At 36.3% G+C, this 22,251-nt stretch overlaps 1 protein-coding gene across 2 annotated transcripts in view; it reads right to left on the minus strand.

The window, feature by feature from the left end:
- UNC5C (unc-5 netrin receptor C) overlaps positions 1-22,251 on the minus strand; it is a 385,680-nt gene that overhangs the window by 66,243 nt on the left and 297,186 nt on the right. For both annotated transcript variants that reach the window (XM_002804156.4, XM_015138825.3), the window contains exons 5-7: positions 18,593-18,773; positions 13,094-13,261; positions 10,558-10,722 (exon numbers count right to left, since the gene is read on the minus strand). In XM_002804156.4, coding sequence (XP_002804202.2) covers positions 10,558-10,722; positions 13,094-13,261; positions 18,593-18,773 — 514 coding nt within the window. The remainder of the gene's footprint in view (positions 1-10,557; positions 10,723-13,093; positions 13,262-18,592; positions 18,774-22,251) is intronic.

Raw genomic sequence — 22,251 nt, forward strand, 5'->3', positions numbered from 1 at the left:
TAGGCCTGTAATCTCAGCACTTTGGGAGGCCGAGGTGGGCAGATCACTTGAGGTCAGGAGTTCGAGACCAGCCTGGCCAACATGGTGAAACCCCATCTCTATTAAAACTACAAAAATTAGCTGGGCAGGGTGGTAGATGCTTGTAATCCCAGCTACTCCTGAGGCTGAGGCAGGAGAATTGCTTAAACCCGGGAGGTAGAGGTTGCAGTGAGCCAGAATTGCACCAATGTACTCTAGCCTGGGCAACAGAGTGAGACTCTGTCACATTAAAAAAAAAAACAAAAAACAAAAAACAAAACAAAAACAAAAACAAAAACAAAAGATTATAAAAGTTAAAAGTTATCAGGTCTTAGTAATACAATTGTATTTCAACTTAAAAGGTAAATATGCTTATTGTCTCAGCATTTTTTGAGTTTTCTTAAGTGCTTTCTGCTTCTTCTGTATCTTTCTGTGTGTCCTGTTCTTTGTGTCTCTCTCTCTCATCATAACCATTTAATGTAAAGCCTATTTCAAAAATATATTGTGAAATGTGGAGGGTGGCTGTTTTCACATCAGTTTAGGGATGATATAAAGAAATCTAAATATTTTAATGTGTACACAGTACAATTGGTCTTCCAATACTGATTCTGTAGTATTATTAAGTAAAAACTGGTATTTGTTATTAATGCTAAGTTTTTTTAGATCAGACATATGTTTTCAATTATTTTCAATAGTGACAAACACTTATCAGCTTAAGGAGATTTTGGGCTGAGACGATGGGGTTTTCTAAATATTCAATCATGTCATCTGTAAACAGGGACAATTTGACTTCTTTTCCTGATTGAATACTCTTTATTTCTTTCTCCTGCCTGATTGCCCTGGCCAGAACTTCCAACACTATGTTGAATAGGAGTGGTGAGAGAGGGCATCCCTGTCTTGTGCCAGTTTTCAAAGGGAATGTTTCCAGTTTTTGCGCATTCAGTATGATATTGGCTGTGGGTTTGTCATAAATAGCTCTTATGATTTTGAGATACATCCCATCAATACCTAATTTATTGAGAGTTTTTAGGATGAAGGGCTGAATTTTGTCAAAGGCCTTTTCTGCATCTATTGAGATAATCATGTGGTTTTTGTCTTTGGTTCTGTTTATATGCTGGATTACGTTTATTGGTTTGCATATGTTGAACCAGCCTTGCATCCCAGGGATGAAGCCCACTTGATCATGGTGGATAAGCTTTTTGATGTGCTGCTGGATTCGATTTGTCAGTATTTTATTGAGGATTTTTCCATCAATGTTCATCAGGGATATTGGTCTAAAATTCTCTTTTTTTGTTGTGTCTCTGCCAGGCTTTGGTATCAGGATGATGCTGACCTCATAAAATGAGTTAGGGAGTATTTTCTCTTTTCCTATTGATTGAAATAGTTTCAGAAGGAATGGTACCAGCTCCTCCTTGTACTCTGGTAGAATTCAGCTGTGAATCCATCTGGTCCTGGAGTTTTTTTGGTTGGTAGGCTATTAATTATTGTCTCAATTTCCGAGCTGACTTATTGGTCTATTCAGGGATTCAGCTTCTTCCTGGTTTAGTCTTGGGAAGGTGTATGTGTCCAGGAATTTATCAATTTCTTCTAGATTTTCTAGTTTATTTGTGTAGAGGTGTTTATAGTATTCTCTGATGGTAGTTTGTATTTCTGTGGGATTGGTGATAAGGAATTTCAGCCAAGTCTCAGGACACAAAATCAATGTGCAAAAATCACAAGCATTCTTATACACCAATAACAGACAAACAGTGAGCCAAATCATGAGTGAACTCCCATTCACAATTGCTTCAAAAAGAATAAAATACTTAGGAATCCAACTTACAAGGGATGTGAAGGACCTCTTCAAGGAGAACTACAAACCACTGCTCCACGAAATAAAAGAGGACACAAACAAATGGAAGCACATTCCATGCTCACGGATAGGAAGAATCAAGATCATGAAAATGGCCATACTGTCCAAGGTAATTTACAGATTCAATGACATCCCTATCAAGCTTCCAATGACTTTCTTCACAGAATTGGAAAAGATGACTTTAAAGTTCATATGGATCCAAAAAAGAGCCTGCATTGCCAAGACAATCCTAAGTCAAAAGAACAATGCTGGAGGCATCATGTTACCTGACTTCAAACTATACTACAAGGCTATAGTAACCAAAACAGCATGGTACTGGTAAGAAAACAGAGATATAGACCAATGAAACAGAACAGTGCCCTTAGAAATAATACCACACATCTACAAACAACTGATCTTTGACAAACCTGACAAAAACAAGAACTGGGGAAAGGATTCCCTATTTAATAAATGGTGCTGGGAAAACGGGCTAGCCATATGTAGAAAGCTGAAACTGGATCCCTTCCTTATACCTTATACAAAAATTAATTCAAGATGGATTAAAGACTTAAATGTTAGACGGAAACCATAAAAACCCTAGAAGAAAACCTAGGCAATACCATTCAGGACATAGGCATGGGCAAGGACTTCATAAACACCAAAAGCAATGGCAACAAAAGCCAAAATTGACAAATGGGATCTAATTAAACTAAGGAGCTTCTGCACAGCAAAAGAAACTACCATCAGAGTGAACAGGCAACCTGCAGAATGGGAGAAAATTTTTGCAATCTACTCATCTGACAAAGGGCTAATGTCCAGAATCTACAAATAACTCAAACAAATTTACAAGAAAAAAACAAACAACCCCATCAAAAAGTGGGTGAAGGATATGAACAGACACTTCTCAAAAGAAGACATTTATGCAGCCAACAGACACATGAAAAAATGCTCATCATCACTGGTCATCAGAGAAATGCAAATCAAAACCACAATGAGACACCATCTCACACCAGTTAGAATGGTGATCATTAAAAAGTCAGGAAGCAACAGGTGCTGGAGAGGATGTGGAGAAATAAGAACACTTTTACGCTGTTGGTGGGACTGTAAACTAGTCCAACCCTTGTGAAAGACAGTGTGGCGATTCCTCAAGGATCTAGAACTAGAAATACCATTTGACTCAGCCATCTCATTACTGGCTATATCCCCAAAGGATTATAAATCATGCTGCTCTAAAGACACATGCACAAGTATGTTTATTGAGGCACTATTCACAATAGCAAGGACTTGGAACCAATCCAAATGTCCATCAATGATAGACTGGATTAAGAAAATGTGGCACATATACATCATGGAATACTATGCAGCCATAAAAAAGGATGAGTTCATGTTCTTTATAGGGACATGGATGAAGCTGGAAACCATCATTCTCAGCAAACTATCGCAAGGAAAAAAAACTAAACACTGCATGTTCTCACTCATAGGTGGGAACTGAACAATGAGAACACTTGGACACAGGGTGGCGAACATCACACACCAGGGCCTATCATGGGGTGGGGGTAGGGAGAGGGATAGCATTAGGAGATATACCTAAAGTAAATGACAAGTTAATGGGTGCAGCACACCAACATGGCACATGTATACATATGTAACAAACCTGCATGTTGTGCACATGTACCCTAGAACTTAAAATATAATTTTTAAAAAAAGGGTGTTGAGCACAGTTCACTATTCAGATGCTGGATACGTTGAAAGCCCAGACTTCATCACTACACATACATGCGTGTGAGAACTCTGCACCTGTACCCATTACAGATCTAAAAATAAGAACTAAATGAAAAAAAAAGCAAAGATAATAGGATCTTTGATAAATACCCTTCACCTCCTATGAATATATGTCAATGTATGGCATATAGGTTAAAAATTAGGTGATAAACCTGTTAAGTTCAGTAAATTAACGTAATACAATAGCTATATCCTCGAGATGTGACAGCCTGGAACAGGGGTTGGCAAGCTCTGGCCCTCAGGCTAAATTGGTCCTGCTACTCATTTCTGTAAATAAAGTTTTACTGAAACACACACACACACACACACACACGCACAAAATAGTGACAAACACGCCACTTCACTTACCTTTCTTATTCAATGCAATCCATGTCATTTAGTATACCAAAGAACTCCACTTTTTAAAATGTTGTTTGGAAAAAAATTAACTATGTGCTTATAAATCCAAAATGTCCAAGTTATTTGTGGGACCTTAAGTGATTCTGATAGCTTCTAATTACTCTTTAGTAACGCATTCTGGTGAAATAACATCAATTTTGTAAAGGCCTTAATTTGAAGGTACCAAAATGTGTCCAGTGTAGGAACTACTTTTTCAGACCAGTGAGATTGTATCCAGTGTAATATATATATATGTTATACAGTTCTTACAATATGAACTACTGTGTATGAGTGGTATAAAAATTTAATAGAGCTTCTGAAATTGTTTACAGACCATGATCATATTTCACAAATGAGATTACACAGTATCACATAATGAATCCAACTTATCACACAGACTAAGAATTTAAATTATGATTGCAAGGCCAGATATATATATATATAAAATAGACAAATGGGAAATATTGCAAAACTATAATTCAGTTCCAAATCCCCACATCTTCAAAATACTTGGTTTACTGGCTATAAGTAATTCTTGCACCCTAGGGTTTTGTACAACTAGGGTTTTATACAAGTATTTTATGCAAATACTTTTTTGGTAATCTAATTTGAATCAATGTGACCAAAGTCAGTGACATTGCTACTTCTTAAATCCAGGGAGCCATGCTTCCAAGACAATGCTGTGGCCTATCCTCAACCGTTCTTTTTAAAAAATGTCATTTATTATTATAAATATAATGGAATACTAAGCATAAATAATGTATAGAATAGAAAGCATATAGAAAAAGAAAAAAATACTTGTAATCTCATTAGCCCAGAAAATTCATAAATTTCATTCATCTTTTACTAAGCATACCTTTACACACTTATCACTAAATGCATATATAAATCCATATTCTGCTTTTCCATGTTAAACCTTCTAAATATTTTAGCGGCTATATGATGTTCCATTTAATGGAAGTACTATGTATTACTTAACCATCATCCTAATATTAGACTTTTGGGTTTTGCATTTTTTACAATAATAACAAAGAATATAGATATATGTGGCATACAGCTGTTTCTCAGTATCCAAGAAGGATTGATTCCAGAACCACCCCCGCCACCAACACCAAAATCTGAGATTGCTCAAGTCCCTTATATAAAACGGCATAGTATTTGCATGTAACCTATGCACATCCTCATGTATACTTTAAACCATCTCTAGATTGGTTATAATACCTAATACAATTTAAATGTTAAATAAGTTGTTATACTGTATTTTAAAATTTGTTTTATTTTTAATTGTTGTATTATTTTTTATTGTTTTTAAAAATATTGACCTGTTCTTGGTTGAATCCACAGATGTGTAACTCACTGATACAGAGGGCTGACTGTATATATTTTTAGATATTCATACTAATTACTTAAAACTTATTCATTCAAGTAGAATTATTGGGTCAAAGGGTATGATAACTTTAAAACTCTTGACTTATACTGTAAAATTGCTTCCCCATAAAAATTTTTGTTCCCATTAGCAAGGTACAAAAGTTTCCACTTGACTACATATTTGCTTGACATTTAGCATTGTTATATCTTTAAAGTATTCATTAATTTTATAAGTAACCTTCAAAGTCTTTTTATGAAAAATTTCACTTGGTGTTGAATTTGAGGAAAGAAATAGATTTCTAACATGTCTTATCTGAACACTATCAAAATGGTAAACAATTTAGAAAACTGATGATTAATTTTTCAGTTGAACTTAAACATTCTAAAAGCTATAAAGCCCATGATAAACAAAACTCTATATCCAAACTATGAGTCAAAAATGATCTCTAATATATATTACTTAGGCATAATGGGAAATGGAATTGAATAAAGAATAGCCCAATCAGATAGTAAAAGCCATTAATTGGACATGTTAAAATAAATACTGAACAGACCGGGCGCAGTGGCTCACGCCTGTAATCTGGGAGGCCGAGATGGGCGGATCACTAGGTCAGGAGATCTAGACCATCCTGGCCAACATGGTAAAACCCTGTCTCTACTAAAAATAAAAAATTAGCTGGGTGTGGTGGCATGTGCCTGTAATCCCAGCTACTCAGGAGGCTGAAGCAGGAGAATCGCTTGAACCAGGGAGTCGGAGGTTGCAGTGAGCCAAAATCACGCCACTGCACTCCAGCCTAGCAACAGAGCAAGACTCCGTCTCTAAATATATACATACATACATACATACATACTGAACAATACTGTAAGTTCCATTTCTTAACTTTCAATCTTTTCCTATAATTATGATTTAAGTATGTGACTCATAAACAGAATAAAACTGAGTTTTTTCTGATAATTTTGGATTTCCTTTTACAGGTGGGTTTAATTCATTTACATTACGATCCCTGATATATGTAGCTTTATTTCCACCATCTCACTTATTGTATTCATTTACTAGTTTTCCTTTTGCCAATTTCCTACCCTTAAAATTTTTATTTTGAATTTATGCATTCAATTTTTATGCGTGTACTCAAGTCTTAACATTTTAACTTCAACAGTGGCATCAGTGAAGTCTAATGTAAATACCGTTACTATTCTTTTCTTGAGCAATATATGGAAAATGGAAATTTTTAACTTAGTTTACACCTTCCCATATTCCATGTTAATGTTGTCTACCATTTCGCTCTATCTTATTTTCAACTGCTCCTCAATTGGTCTCATCTTATTTTAAGGAACCAATTGTTATTTTTCATTTTCAGTAGTTTACTCAGTAAGGTTTATGAGTAATAAATCCTCTCCATCTTGATTACCTGAAAATCTTTCAGATTTTGCTCTTTTATGCAGTAAATGTTGGATTTTCTTATTCTATCCTCCATGAGTTTTATTCTCACTTTTACATATTCACTTATGTATTCACAAAACTTCCCTGTATTGTGGGAAGTTTCATAAGATCTACATTCCAGTTAACAAATTTTCTCTTCAGCTTTATCTGAAGCTGTATCTGATCTGATTTTTCATCTTCCAATGAGTTTTAAATTTCAATCATTATGCCTTCCTCACTAGACATTCCATTTGTTTTTTCTCCAAATCTGTCTTTTTAACAAACTGTTATTTCATTTGTGCTTATATTCCTTTTAAAAATATGGTTTGTCTTTTTACATTTACTCTACAGTTTTTTTCAGATTGCTCTATGAGTTCATGTTAGTAAAATGCTAACTCATTTATTATTGCTGACTCTTCCTTACAGTAGGCAATTTTCTTGACTGATTGGGAACTTTGTATTGTAAGCTTATTGACAGGTGTGGCCTATGTATGTCATAGACTAATGAACTTACATTATGGAAGGAAACCTAGACAGTAGCTTGCTGTTTGCTCTGCTGGTGTCCTAGAAGCTTAATTATACATATTTTGTGTTTTGCTTCTAGCAATGTATCTTAGATTCCATACCAGAGCTGGGGTGAAGTTATGGTTTTACTATAGATTTTATTTAAATGAAGTCTTCACTTCCTTTTTCCTACCATGTTTTTCTATGTCTTCCCTTGGCTGGTGGGCAAAAATGTTCTAGTTGTTTCTTATGGTATAGGTCAGGCATTTGTGAGTTTCAGCTTTCTTTAGGGTTCACACTTCCAAGTCTAGGTCTTACAAAGCCAGGGCTTCTGCCTCTCTGACAAAACTGAAACCCTAATTTCCAGTCCCTGGGACCCATGTCCATATCCAGTTCCCCCTTCCTGGTTATTTTGGTGTCAATTCACACAGTTACCTCTCAAGCTTGGAGTTGCAGCTTCATTTTTGGCATTTGAGGATTTCTCTATCTTCTTTCTTTTGGACCTCTTTTCTTCTCTCTCTCTCTCTTTCTGCATGCACATGTATGTCTCATACTAAGTTTGCAATATTTTATCCAACATTTTAATATACTTTTAAAGGCGTTTGTATTAAGTGCTTAACAAAGAAATGTATCTGAATTTGTTTTGAACAAATTAACAAATAAACATCAACAGTAATATTTTCTGTATATTTCACATTATGTTCCTCTTAAGTACCAAGTTAGCTTTTGAAGAAATACTGTACTACATTATCTAGTTAACTCTGAATCCTACTCACATCCATTATGAACTCTGAATTTCTCCTATCTAGCAATACACCTACATTTATGTCAGAATTATTTGTATACAATTTTGAATAGATTCAGAGGATGTAGTTCTTACCTGGTTCACTGAAAGTAGACTAGCTTTATTTTGAGATAACATTGTGATATCACTGAAAGACTATTTATTAATGCACTCCAGACACTAATTCTCCCAAAGGAAATAAATATTAAATGATAATTCCTAATTGCTGATTGCCACTTTCTGGCTATCTTTTCTACCCCAATCTTTTTCTTAATACTGACCTTGTCCCTTTTGCAAACTTTGCAGTATCACTGTTAGAAGCCTTTGTTTTCCAAAATAATGGCCAAACAATATTATTTCTTTGCAAGACTTTGGCAGTATACTGTTCCAGAAACACCAGGCTAACTGGCAAGCAGAAACTATAGCTTTCACTGTAAAATACTACAGTTGCACAGTGCAGAATATCTGTGGTTTTATCACTGAGGAAATCAATAGTGATGTAGACTACAATTCTTTGTTTGACTGGAGTGGATACAGGAGGGCAGATGAAAGAGTTTATTGACCTAGTAGGGATTGCCACTATAGCAAATCAGAGCTGCAGAAACAAATAGCTTTAAATGGAATGATTTTAACCCAAACAGCAAAATGTTTCCATCGAACAGGAGACGTGATAAAAAAATAAACAAAAACAAACAAACAACTAAAAATACCCCTCCTGTAGCCTCATTCCTCTTCCTTGTCTATACACACACACTTCAGGCCATCATTACTGGCAAATATCCAATCATAAGGAAAAAATTCTATGAATGCTTAAGAAATGATCTAGAAGCTAAGGGGTTGCTATGTCATGAAAGTCTTAGTTTGAATATATCATGTTTGTATTTGTCATAATTTAAAATGTGACATTTTCTATGACTAATAAAAGATTCTGTCTTGTGGCATTGTATTCCTTGTTAAAGAGGTTGTTCTGAGGATTTGTAAATATGCACAATAGAAGTAGTAGGTATTAAATCACCCAATATTGAAATAGTATATTGAGAGAGAAAGAAAGTGAAAGACAGAAAGAGAAAAAGTCCAACTATTTCTACTTTGCAATCATATGAATCAGTTGGTTCTACAGTAAAGGAAAAACACTAAGTGATGAAAATGTTAAAAAGACTAACTTGTATGTGGTATGTTGTTATTTTAATCCTCAACCCAAACAAACTCTGTACCTCTGGATAAATGGTTAGCAAAACCAATTTTCATTAATGCATTTCTGATACAAACTTGTGAGGTTCACAGTGGCAGGCCCCACATCATTACCAGAAGCTGTGCTTTACACACTCAGCAGCAGCCCGTTCTCGAGGAATGCAAATGTACCCTGAACATAAAAATAAGAGGCCTACTGGATTTTTATTCTGCGTGAACAACATAATTATTTATTTGTATTTTAAGTAAGATATCTTTCTAAAAGTTCCTGTGTGTATAGACTGAAAAGTAAACAGAATTTCCTAAGTGTGGTAAAAACAAAATATTTTATTCTTAAATGACAAATACAAATACCTTTGCACAAATACCTTCAGCTGCTTGCATTCTGCTGGCAATGTGTAATGTATTATGAGAAATGTCAACACTAGACCACCGTTAGTTCACATCCAAAGACAGCACATCATTTGATCCATTAATCTGAATAGGTATGATTTCAGAATAATTCTTAATACCTCAATTTATGATCATGAAAAGAGATAGTAAACTGTGTACATCTGAGGACTCAATAAAGGGGTGAGAGTTTGCAAGTATGAAATCAAACTACCATTTAATTAAGAAAATCTAAGGAACAAAGACATGAAAAAAATGGAGAATATGTAGCTTATAGCACACATTACATTCCTGAGCCAATCTTTGGCACTCATTTAAAAAATGTATGCTTTATTAATATTTATTTCCTTTAAATAAACTAAATAATATCCACATTATAATTTCTAATACAAACCCAGAATTTTCAAGAGGTTGAGGAGATGTTCTCACTAAACATTTGTTCTAAGTCGGTAAATCTACCTACAGAAATATTTTTCATCTTTACATATATTTTACACTCCATGGATATTTTGGTTAGGTACCTGCCATGAATTAAGAATAAACAGCTTACATTTTAGAAGTCTTGTTTTGACTCTGTGAGGAGTTTAGAGTGCCCTTTTGTGCTTTCTGATAAAACCAAGTAATGGTTCCCTTCCATATAAGTGATTGAATCACCCCTTGCTCATGAAAAAGCAATACTGCATGCCATTTGTTAGCTGGACATAGTTACTATTTATTCTGGTTCCTGGAAAATTTGCTTTTTCCAATTTTGAGAGCGAGCTAGAATATTGCTATATTATTGCATTTTATTGTTGTTCAAAGAATTCTTTATTTCTAATGTTTCCTTAAAAAAATCCAAATGGTTCAATCTCCAGCCCCCTCAATGTCTGCAGTTTGCTTAAATTGACTTACTCTGCATGCAAAGCCCATCAGTGCAGTTCTTGGATTGCAAGACGAGGCCGTCGCAGTCCTTGCCTCCATTCTTGGGGGCTGGCGCCGTGCACTCCCTCCTGCGCCAGTGGGTGCACTCAGTTCCACAAGTAGACCACTTGCTCCATGATGTCCACCTGCCGTCCACTGCCATGGAAAAAATGCAGCAGCAAGTCAGAGGGAGAGGCAGCTACTTAAGGGTTGGAGCAGAGCTCAAGTATAATACAACAAAACAAAACAAGAAAAAGCATGCCCTACTGAGAAGCACTGTATTCATTTCAATTGCTGGGCATTGCATGTTCTATATCATTTGGGTTCAGTGAGCTTTTCCTATAGCGTGTGTGAGTGTTTTCTCACTGACCAAGTCAAGGGAGGCTGACTGAGACACACAAAATCCAAAGTTGTCACCAGGAGCTATGTAAAAGTAGGCCATGATGGTTTCCCTTTTCCTATTAATGGGGGAGCTTCTGGGTTTTGTATTGAAAATTAGGTCTGTCTTTGGATCCAAGATTCCTTCATTCCTAGGGCCATGTGGACAGTGAAAGTAAGCTCGTGTGGGAATTCAGAGAAGAGGTTGGTACAGTGGAGAAGAAATCTATCCAACCTTCCATTCATTCATCCAGTTGGTATACATCTATTTATCTCTTCTCTCTCATCTAAATTTTATATTGTATTTTTATTTTACTTTTTTCATTTGGTCTGCTTGATTCTGCTGAAACCTTCTGTAATATTTTCATGAAAAGACTATTAGTTTTTCATTTATTGTTTGATAATTCCACTATTTGATGATGTTTCTGTTTCTATTTTTATTTAAAAAATTTAGGTAAGGCCCTAATATTTGTTGTGATTCAGTCATTTAGAACTGACTGACTTTCTTCCTAATTTTGGTGGCTGGCTTGTCAGCAACTTCAAAGATAACTCAGATATCTCTATTTTAAAAGTACACAACTTAAATCTCAGTTTGAAAAAAGACAAATTTCAGTCATACTTTAAAATGCAGTTTAAGTTTCTCACAAAAATAGGATAAAAATGTTGAAATAAGAGTTTTAAAATATTAATTTTCCCTGAAATACATAATTATGATGATCAAGGATTCAATGTAAAACAATGCTAAACATTATTTACTGAACATCTTAACCTTTTATATCTATATATTGATAATAATTATATCAATTTTAATTGTCTACGTAGTTTGAGAAATCTACATGATTTCGTATTCAAATTACTATATAAATACATCATGTATAATGTGGATATGGTTATAAAGATACCCACATGAAAAATGAGAACAGCGTTAATATTTCAGTCATACAGAACTGGCTATATACGCAAGTCCCAACTACTTAGAGCAAAAACATTTGCTTTGACCTGCACCAATCCAGTTTACCAAAACACTGACACATGCGTTTCTATTTCAACTCAAATTGATCAGTGCTTTTTTAATTGTGGGAGTCAGCACCTATAAAATAAAATCTGAAATTTTAAGCCTAGCTAAGCATCAAAATTTGTTTCATAAATAAAAGCTCTCAAAGGGTTCACTGTGGAAGACAGTTTTGATATTTGGAAATCAACATTTGGGAATGTAAAGTGTAGATTATGTATATCTCTCCAGTTCATTTCTCCGCCCCATCTCTGAGAAAGGTTAAAAGATAAAGATTAAAGGATAAACACGACAAAATTAGGCAAAAGGGAGAAGGAGGCTGTGTATCTGAACAATAAAACTGAAAACACAATAGCTACTCCAATGAGTGCAGTAAATTTATGGATTATTTCAAAATAATTTTAGCCTAGCTTTAGAATATATTATATAACGAGGCATTTTAAAGGGTTTTGTTTTTACTTTTGGCAAATATTATCTTCAATTTACCTAGGGATAAGAGCTGGTAGCAAGATGAGATAGTACAGAAAGATGCTAAGAGGTGGAGAGATGCAATCTTGCTGTAGGTACCACTCAAAAAAATAGATGACCAACATTTACAGATAACAAAGAACTGACTGCGTTGTAGTTTCAGAATCCATTATTCCATGTGCCAAAAAACTTTGCCTTCCTTATAATTCATTTCAAATGTTATATTTGCCCTTGACCAGAAAATGACACCAAATGTAAAATATTTCCATCTAAAACATTTTCTAAATTTCAGTTCAATTAATTTCTGTGGTTTTCTGAAGATCAAAGATTGTTATTCCTAAAATGTGTGGCTTTCAGTGCCATTCAAATCTCTTGAATTATAAAATCTGCAATCTTGGTCCTAGCAGTTGTGTTGAATAATATAAAGGGATTACATCCAGTAGTGTTTAATCTCCTGTTTTATACAATTTGGCATGTTTTGGTAACAAAGTTAAGTATTCTTTTGGAGGAAAACACTTGATATCCCAGTAATGCAAACAGTGAGTAGGATGGATTTAAATAATGTTTATCACACATTCAGATCAAGAATAAAGTTTCTATATCTATTCTCTAAAAGCATATTTCTTGAATAATGGGAGATATTTGGATTGAGAGGACTGGTTTATTTACCTGGGCACAACGTAGTACAGGCTATTTTCTGCACACTCTGCCCTTCACAGAAGGCACCCCCATTGAGTGGTGCCGGGTTGGTACAAGTCCTTGTACGTTTCTGATACCCTCGTCCACAGCGGCTATTACACACAGACCACTCTGTCCAGGTGGACCAGCCGCCATTGACTGAAAGGAGGCAAACAGTAAAAAGTGAATTAAACATGTGTGCATGCACAACACACACGGACACACAAAACAGACACAATATGTAAACAAAAGTTATTTTCCAAGTGACCATTTATAAAAATCCAAAATTTCAAAGCCAGAAGAGACCATCGACCTCATTTTATCCAAAGTTTTAGTATATAGACAGAGAAAAAAAATGTTTGCAAAGATTTACTCACCTACTCAGAGAAATAAATAGGACTGTATGGGTTCTCTTTTACTTGGCCAGTGTTCTTAAAAAATATACATATCTCCTTACCTAGTCAAGCTCCAAAATTACTTTTGACAGCTCGTCTCAAATAATAAATGTTTACATCTCTATGACAAGCCTGCAAGTGAATCTATAGCATGGGAACAGAATAAAATAATTTAGCCTTAAAAAAAAAAAGATGATTGATTTTTTAAGCATGTGTAAACTTTACAACCTTTTAAGGATTTTTATTCACTTGCACAAACCAGTGAGCCTGGCTAAAAAATAAAATCTTATAGTACTGGGGTTATAAACAAATTGACTGGCTATTTGAGTTACTTGGCGATTAGTTGATATTGAAATTAGCACTTATTTTGTGTATAAAGGCCAATTATGATGTCTGATGGAGCTGTCAGCATATGTGATTGTAAAACCTACACCCTAACACAGCACACTCTTCAATTCTGCAGATCTCTCTTTAGAAAATACTTTGATATATATTTTTAATACTTCAATAATGTGAGTCTATACAATATTGTAATTAAACAATTTCCTTGTAGTTAAAATATAACACAACTAGTATATGCATCTGCTTCCTGATACTAAAGAAGTGTATTAGCCATTCAAGTAACACAAACCTTATATGTGCACAGCATTTGCCCAACATTTTGTTTTCTATAAACCTATCCAATAGGGAATAATGATGAATGTTATATTTACAGACAGAAACATATTTTTTATAGCAACTTTATTTCATATAAAGAGGAATAATTGGAAACAACTGTAATGTTCAAAAACAAGAAAATGGCAAAGCCAGCCATCTATGTTAATGTGACTGACTCCTGGACAACCATTAAAAGTGATCCCATAGAAGGCTATTGAATAATTCATGAGGTTGGGTGCAGTGGCTCATGCTTGTAACCCAAGCACTTCGGGAGGCCAAGAAGAGAGGATTGCTTGAGACCAGGAGTTCAAGACCAGCCTGGACAACACAGCAACCCCCTAGCTCCACAAAAATTTAAAAAATTAGCAGGTCATGTCAGCATGTGCATATAGACCCAGTTACTCAGGAGGCTGAGGCAGAAGGATCCCTTGAGCCCAGGAGTAGAGTCTGCAGTGTGCTATGATCACATCACTATACTCCAGCCTGGGCAACAGAGTGAGACCCTGTCTCCAAACAAATAAATAAATAATACATGAGTGTTTCAGTATGTTTTAAATAAAAGTAATGTTTATGGATACATTATCCATAATCATGTATATGTATATAATTTTTATATAATATGTATACAACACTTATATTTATACATTTTAAATTATAAAAGATGTATAACAATGTATAACGCTTATTTTTAAACCTTATGTATACATATAAAGTATTAGTAGCATATGCCAGGTGCAGTGGCTCATGCCTATAATCTCAGTACTTTGGGACACCAAGACGGGCAGATCGCTTGAGTCTAGGAGTTTGAGACTAGCTTGGGGAAATACAGTAGACTTCATCTCTACAAAAAATGCAAAAGTTAGCCAGGTGCGGTGGCACATGCCTGTAGTCCCAGGTACTTGGGAGGCTGAGGAGGGAGGATCATTTGAACTCAGGAGACAGAGGTTGCAGGAGCCAAAATTGCACCACTGCACCCCAGCCTGGGCGACAGAGTGAAACTGTGTCTCAAAAAAAAGAAAGAAAGACAATTCAAATAGTATACATATAATTTTTGTTTAAATGCTATCTCTGGGTGACAGAATTATAGGTATAGGCATTTTCTTCTTTGACCTTTTCTGTTTTTCAAATTTTCTCTAATGGATGCATATTTGCAATCTAAAAATTGCATTAACAAAAAATATATACAACAGTCGTTAAGTATGAAATACTGGTTAGATATATATGTTTTCTGTGGAGTTCTGGTGAGTTCAACCTATGAGGCTTGGACAAGTTATTTTAGGAGGTTATGTAAAGGACAAGCAGATGGTGGATAGGTAGGGTTTCAGTTAGTGTTCCAAAGAGCAACTTAACCTGCTCAAGTTTACAAAATTCCCTGCCATGGAATTGTCTGTATAAACTGCTTACTAGCATACTGGCAAGCTGATATTTGGGGTTTAGGATACATGTACTGTTCTGTTGGAGATTTTAATGAGAAATGAATAATCAGAAACTTTCAGAGATGGAAAAGTCTTTGAAGATCCCTTCATTTACAGAGAAGGAGGCAAGGGCTCAGAGAATCCTGGTTAAAAGACCCTCTGAAGATAAGTTAGTGACAGAAATACTCCTATGACCCGATATTCCTGACCCTAGTCCAAATCCGTTTCCTTAATTCTAAATACTAAGTTACTTGTGTTTGATCCTTCCTAAGGACAACATATTCATTGTATTTATGGATATTGAAAGCATAATATACATAGGAAGAGATTTGCAGATTTGCATGTACATTAAACATCTATATAATACATCTATATATAGTCTGCCTTCATTAGTTATTTATGACTGGCACATGCTGTGATTGTGCCCCATTTCTTTTCTGCATTTCAAATGTTGTTAATCAAGTCTTTCAGGCAGTTTAAAAAGAGATAAGAAGAAGAAAACATTTTATTGTGATTTAAGAAAGGCAATTGCATACAATTTAACACAGCCATTATCTGGACTAGGAAATTAAACCTCAGAGTAATCAGAGGATCAAAAAAATTTTATGCATCTTTCCTGTAATTAAAATGACATTTTTATAGCAGTACTACATTCATCCTTTGGAACAGCATAGTGGTTTCTCTTCTCATAAACACACATCCATCTGAATGGTACTGTGGGGTAGGCAATATTTTACTTCAACTCTTTTAGGATTTTTTGACGGGGCCTAAGAATTAAATTGGTGTAACACAAATCACAGGAGAAAAATGTGTAAATTTATTTTATATAACTTTAACATGGCCTAAGAAAATGAAGACCCAAGATGCAGTTAGAGTTGAATGCTTATATATTGAATCAGACAAAGAGTAGTAAGTTGTGAAAAAGTAAATTATGTGGTAATGCTAAAAGAAGATTAAGAGTTATTTTAATAAGATCAATACAGAATTATCTGGATCTTAACTTCCCCCTGGTCTCAACTTCCTGTCCTTGAGGATAAGAATGTTACTTTCCTTCTAGTATAGGGAAGCCATCTTTCAGTTGAAAATCTCCTCTCCTGCTTTTAAGAGTTAGAAGGTTTATCAGAGTGATCTTGAGTCTGCTGTTTCTCAAGGATCTTTAATGCAGAAAACAGTCAATATGCCAAGTGGCATATTCTGGGGTGACAAATTCTTAATTCCTTCAGTCCTATCATGTACCCCGTAACATTTCGGTCAAGGACAGACTTCATATACAATAATGGTTTGTTCCATAAGGTTATAACAGAGCTGAGAAATTCCTGCCACCTAATAACCTCATAGCTGTTGTATCATTGTGGGGTATTACTTTACTTTTTCTACATATGTGCTATAGCGTAAGTGTAGTGTTCACAAAGTCTACAGCAGTGTACAGTAATGTCCTCGGCCTTGCCATTCACTCACTATTCACTCATTGACTCACGAAGAGCAACTTCTGGGGCTGCAAGCTTCATTCATAGTAAGTGCCCTATACAGGTATACCTTTTTTTTTTTTAATCTTTGATATCTTATTTTTACAGTACCTTTTCTATGTTTAGATATACAAATACCATTTTGTTACAATTCCCTACAGTATTCTGTACAGTAACACAGTATGCAGGTTTGTAGCCTAGGAGTAATAGGCTATACCCTCTATCCTAGGTGTGCAGTAGGCTATACCGTCTAGGTTTGTGTGAATACACTATGATGTTCTCACAACGATGAAATCACCTAACGATGCAATTCTCAGAATGTGTCCCCATCATTAAGTGACACATGACTGACTGTACCATAAGCCACATACTTGCCAGTGGCTGTCCCTCCTTCAGTCAGTAAGACACCAAGGCCCATGGAGTTTAACACTAAAACAGTGATGAAAATCTTCATTGTGTTCTAAGAGGTGGTGAGGCATGGGCATATCATTCTGGCGGTGGCATAACCTCAAAATACTTCCCACATTGTTCAATTTCCTCTGAGACAGTAAAACATCAATAATATGAGAAACTATTAGATGTCTAACATTGTAAGAAATATGTAAATATACAGACCAGTCTCTCAGTCTACCAAGGAGCTTAACCTTAGCTGGGGAGATGAAACTACTCATGAAATGACTGGAAAATAACTGAGTGCTAAACCACACAGGGAGATAAAAGCGTATGTGCCACATCAAAATGGGGTATGAAATTGCTTAGTACTTCCAGAGGATTGATAGGTTTAGAGATGAGCTGGCTTAGAAAGGACCAGGGCATGGGAGGAAGCTTCCTAAGAAGTCACTTTGTTGGATTTTACCATATTGTTAGGATTAGGGCCACTTGGCCAGACAAGGCAGCCCTTATCTTCACTCCGCACACCTCTGATGGAGTGAGTAGAATGAGTTCTAAGAAGCTAAAATTGCTCTAATGTATTTTGGGAACAAGTCAGCTCCCGCTTTCTGAGGGTTTGCAATGATAAGACTGAGGTTAGGTCCATGGAAACATCAGCAGGCTGATAGAAGCACATTCATCTGTAGAACTCAATGTAGATCTTGGCAGTACAGGTTCTGGAGAGAAGAGGGGACAGCAGCCACCCAGGAAGGCTTTCTTCACTTTCCTGGAAGCTGGCTGAGAAAGGGTTGAGAATGTCCGAGCCTATCCTTTCATATCAGTACCGGGGAAGCAATTAAACCTCACTGCTCCTGTGAAAAGCAGCAAAGAAGCCACGATGGAGATTGAAAAGGGGCTTCTAGAACCGGGCATGGTGGTGCATGCCTGTAATACCAGCTACTCCAGAGGAGGCTGAGGTGGGAGGATCCCTTGAGCCCAGGAGGTTGAGGCTACAATGAGCTATGGTCATGCCATTGCATGCCAGCCTGGGTGACAGGGAAAGACCCTGTCTCAGATAAAATGAAATTTTAAAAAAAAGGGCTTCCAGCTTGATATTTTAAAGTTAAGATACCGATGCCAATGAGAAACTAGACATGAACTAGATTGAGACCCTGAAGGGCCACTCACCATAGACTATGACAGTGGCAGTTGTGCTTTTCCTCTTGGCAACAATGTTTTTGGCAACACAGGTGTAATTTGCAGTATCAGAGAGGCGGGCCTGCTTTATGATGAGGTTGTGATCAATAGTAATATAAAAATTCCGATCTTCAACGGGATCAATTATGTCTTCATTTTTCAACCATTCCACCTAAAGATACATGAGAAAAATAGATAAATCCTCAGCATGGATTCCTTGATGGCTGTCTGTCCTAACCCGTATTTTGTACACTTGATCTTAGCCAAAAGGCCAAGAAGCTATACCTGTGTTTTATAATATGTACAATGTTGTTCCAGGCCATGAACTTCTGCAAACTGGTGGGAAGTAACTTTCCAAGGTCATGTTAAGTATCACTCACCTGCCAAACATGCTGATTCTGTCTGTACTACATTATTCTCAAATGTCAATGAACCAATTGGGAAATACAGTGTTCAAATTGTTTTCACTTTGCCCTGCAGGCACAAATGGGGAAATGGGGAATGTGTGCTGCCCAGTTCAGAACCCAATCAAAAATAATAGGATAAGCGTTTCAAACTGAACTCCAACCTTTTGCTATTTGATTTGTTTACTCTTGGCAACTTACCTGCTGCTTTTCAGAAAAGAATAGAAAGACTATTTTTAAAAGCACAAAAGGCATTTTAGACATCACATAGCTGTAATAAAATAACATTTGGATGATTTACGTGTAGCCTCACTGAAACATATGGATTAAATATCCCTGAAAATACACTGACTTCAAAATGTAGCAAAACACATATTTGGAGATGTATCTAAGCCAAGTTTTTTTAAAGTTTTTCTACCAATTCTTAATACAATCCGAATAGCTTACAAATCATACTCGAATCCCTCCTTTTGTATAATGCTAACATTCAAATCTTTGGCTCAGGGGGTGCTTTTGGGGAACCTGACCTTAAGACATGACCATTTAAAACTACTGAACTATTTTTTTCTATGCGAATAATATTAATGTAGTAATAGTGATGTTATATTTGCTGAATAAAGAGAGGAAACATACCTGTATAAACTGTTCTTCTGGAGGTAAACTATTTCTTATTCTGGCAGTTGCCTTTTCTATGCACAGGTTTTTCCATAAAGCAAAACAACAAACAATGTTGATATTTACCACACTCAAACTCTGCTTTTGCATTAGGGTGAATGTGGATACAGGTAACCTTTAGTGGTAGGGAGTCAATATTGTTGCCATTTTCAAAACCTTAAGGAGCTTCTCTAACACCACAAGAGGTCTAGAAATTAATCTCTAAATCTGTCAGTGGGTTTGACATTGCACAACTCTAAATTACATTTAAGGCAGGGACTCTCAAATAATGCTCCTCTAATCCTTAGAAGAGAAGCCAACATTTATAGAGAAAAATAAAAATCAACAACAATCTTGAAATATAGAAAAGTATGAGGTTGTAGAGTAGATAAACTATTTGTAATGATGTAAATGCTGAAAAAGCTAAACATTCTTGATATTTGCACTCAAGGTAGTGAGAAAAAGAATAGAATCTATTTAAAAGAGTGGGTGTTTTAAATATGTATTTTGTTTTCAAATACAGACTGCACATTCAGTCAGGGCTATGCCTGGGTATCTCTGAGATATGTACTCATATTAACTTGACCTGGATTTTCTCAACGTTTCACCCTATGTGTGGAAATACGATCCTGCTGGAAGTGCATGGGAGAAGGTGGCACAATTTATACTGTTAAAAATCTCTTTGATGATAATTAAAAGTTGAAATTAATAGTTTTTGAGTGGAATCTTTACCTAGGTTGTTATCTATGTCCTTCTAAAGAAAGCCTCCTATCACACAAAGCATGGACAGACTCCCTTACTCCCAGTTGTTCTTGTATCCCTTCTACAATTTTTGTGCTCAGTATGCTTCTCTTTCAAGTACTCATACCTGGCCCTCTTCTCTGAAGAGCAGCCCTCAGGCTCATGGATTGTTTTTGCCTGAATGTGCCTAGGATTTTTTATAACTTCCCCATTAGCCATTGACTAATGGGTGCAGAAATATGGCTTCTGTCCCATTGGGTCAGAATCTGAGCTGTAACTTTCCAGAAGTCCCTTGGAGGGATGAGGCTGAAGCTCTATCCTTGAGACTGGACCTGAACTGACACTATTATAAATGGAGCATACCTAATCCAAAAATCTGGAATTGAAATATTCCAAAATCTGAAACTTTCTGAGCACCAACATGACACCACAAGTAGAAAATCCCACACATGACCTCATGACTGGTTGTAGTCAAAATGCAGGTGCGTAACACACAGTTTATTCAGCATCTCCAAGGGAATGATGGTGACACCAAACAACCATAGATTGTCATAGTGATCCCTTTGCTTTCTGATGGTTCAGTGTGCACAAACTTTGTTTCAGGCACAAAATTGTTTAAAATGTTACATAAAATTACATTCAGGCTGTGTGCATAACACGCATATGAAACAAATGAATTTCATGTTTGAACTTGGGTCCCATTCCCAACATACCTCATTATGTATATGCCAATACTCCAAAACCTGAAGTCCAAAACAATTCTGGTCTCACACATTCTATATAAGGAACACTCAACCTGTACTAGGCTTCTTTTCTCCCCTGCTTGCTCGCCCACTTACAGGGTTCTCCTGGAAGTGCTTTCTTAAAAGACTACTCACATTCATAACTTTGGTTCATGGTTTGCCTCTGGAGAACCCATAGCTATTCAAAACTATGGGTCCTCCTATGTAAATGATGTTATCCTAATCATAAATGACATAAAGAAGTCCCAAGGGATATTAGAAATCACTTGTTTGTATGAAGAGTTTATTACATGGAAGAAAGTGTTCAGTCTGCACGGTTGACAAAAGATTTGAAGAGACATGATTGTTGGGTATATGATCTTTACTCGATTATACATAACTACGCATTTGCCTTGGGTGTCTCTTGCCTATGCTGGAGCAGTGGTTCTGACCTGAACCTCAGGACCGCTGAGAAGCCCCAGCCATGTTTGATGGCCCCTGTGGGGGGCACTGCTCTCCTCCCCTAACTCCCATTTGAATCACAGAAACTCTGCTTTTATCTGTTTTCCACACTGGATTTGCTTTCACGCCTTTGTTTCAAGAAACAAAGGGTTCTACAGCTAGAAAATAGCTGCGGGAATGAAGAGGCGGGCCCAGGACTCCTCCAGCTTCTGACAATACCCCACAGTTCCCAACACCCCAGGGCTGCCAGCCATATCACAGCACTCTGCTCTGAGACAATCATCTCCTCTCCTCGAGAGGCTCAGTGAGGACTGCAGGCCACCCCTCACCTCTTGTGCTGGAATACCAGGGGCTACACATAACCAACCCCAGAAGTCCTGACACTCTTCCATACTGCCTGGAAGACAGCATGAAAATCTTCTAACATTTCAGTCTCTTTTTAGATTGTTTCCTTTACATTTTTCTCATACTAAAGTCTAGGCCTTTCTGATGCCATTGTTTCTTCCGGAGTCCTCTGAAGGGGTGGATGTTCGATTTCCCAAATCCAACATGCCACTGGGTCTGGGGATGGGTAAGTGCTGTCCTTGCTCAGGATTGTGTCTTTCAGACTGTTCTCTCTAAACATCTTCGCCTTGAGTCTCATGCCATCAGATTATATCACCCAATT

Source organism: Macaca mulatta, chromosome 5 (assembly GCF_049350105.2).
Source record: "Macaca mulatta isolate MMU2019108-1 chromosome 5, T2T-MMU8v2.0, whole genome shotgun sequence".
In the NCBI taxonomy this organism is placed as follows: Eukaryota; Metazoa; Chordata; class Mammalia; order Primates; family Cercopithecidae; genus Macaca; species Macaca mulatta.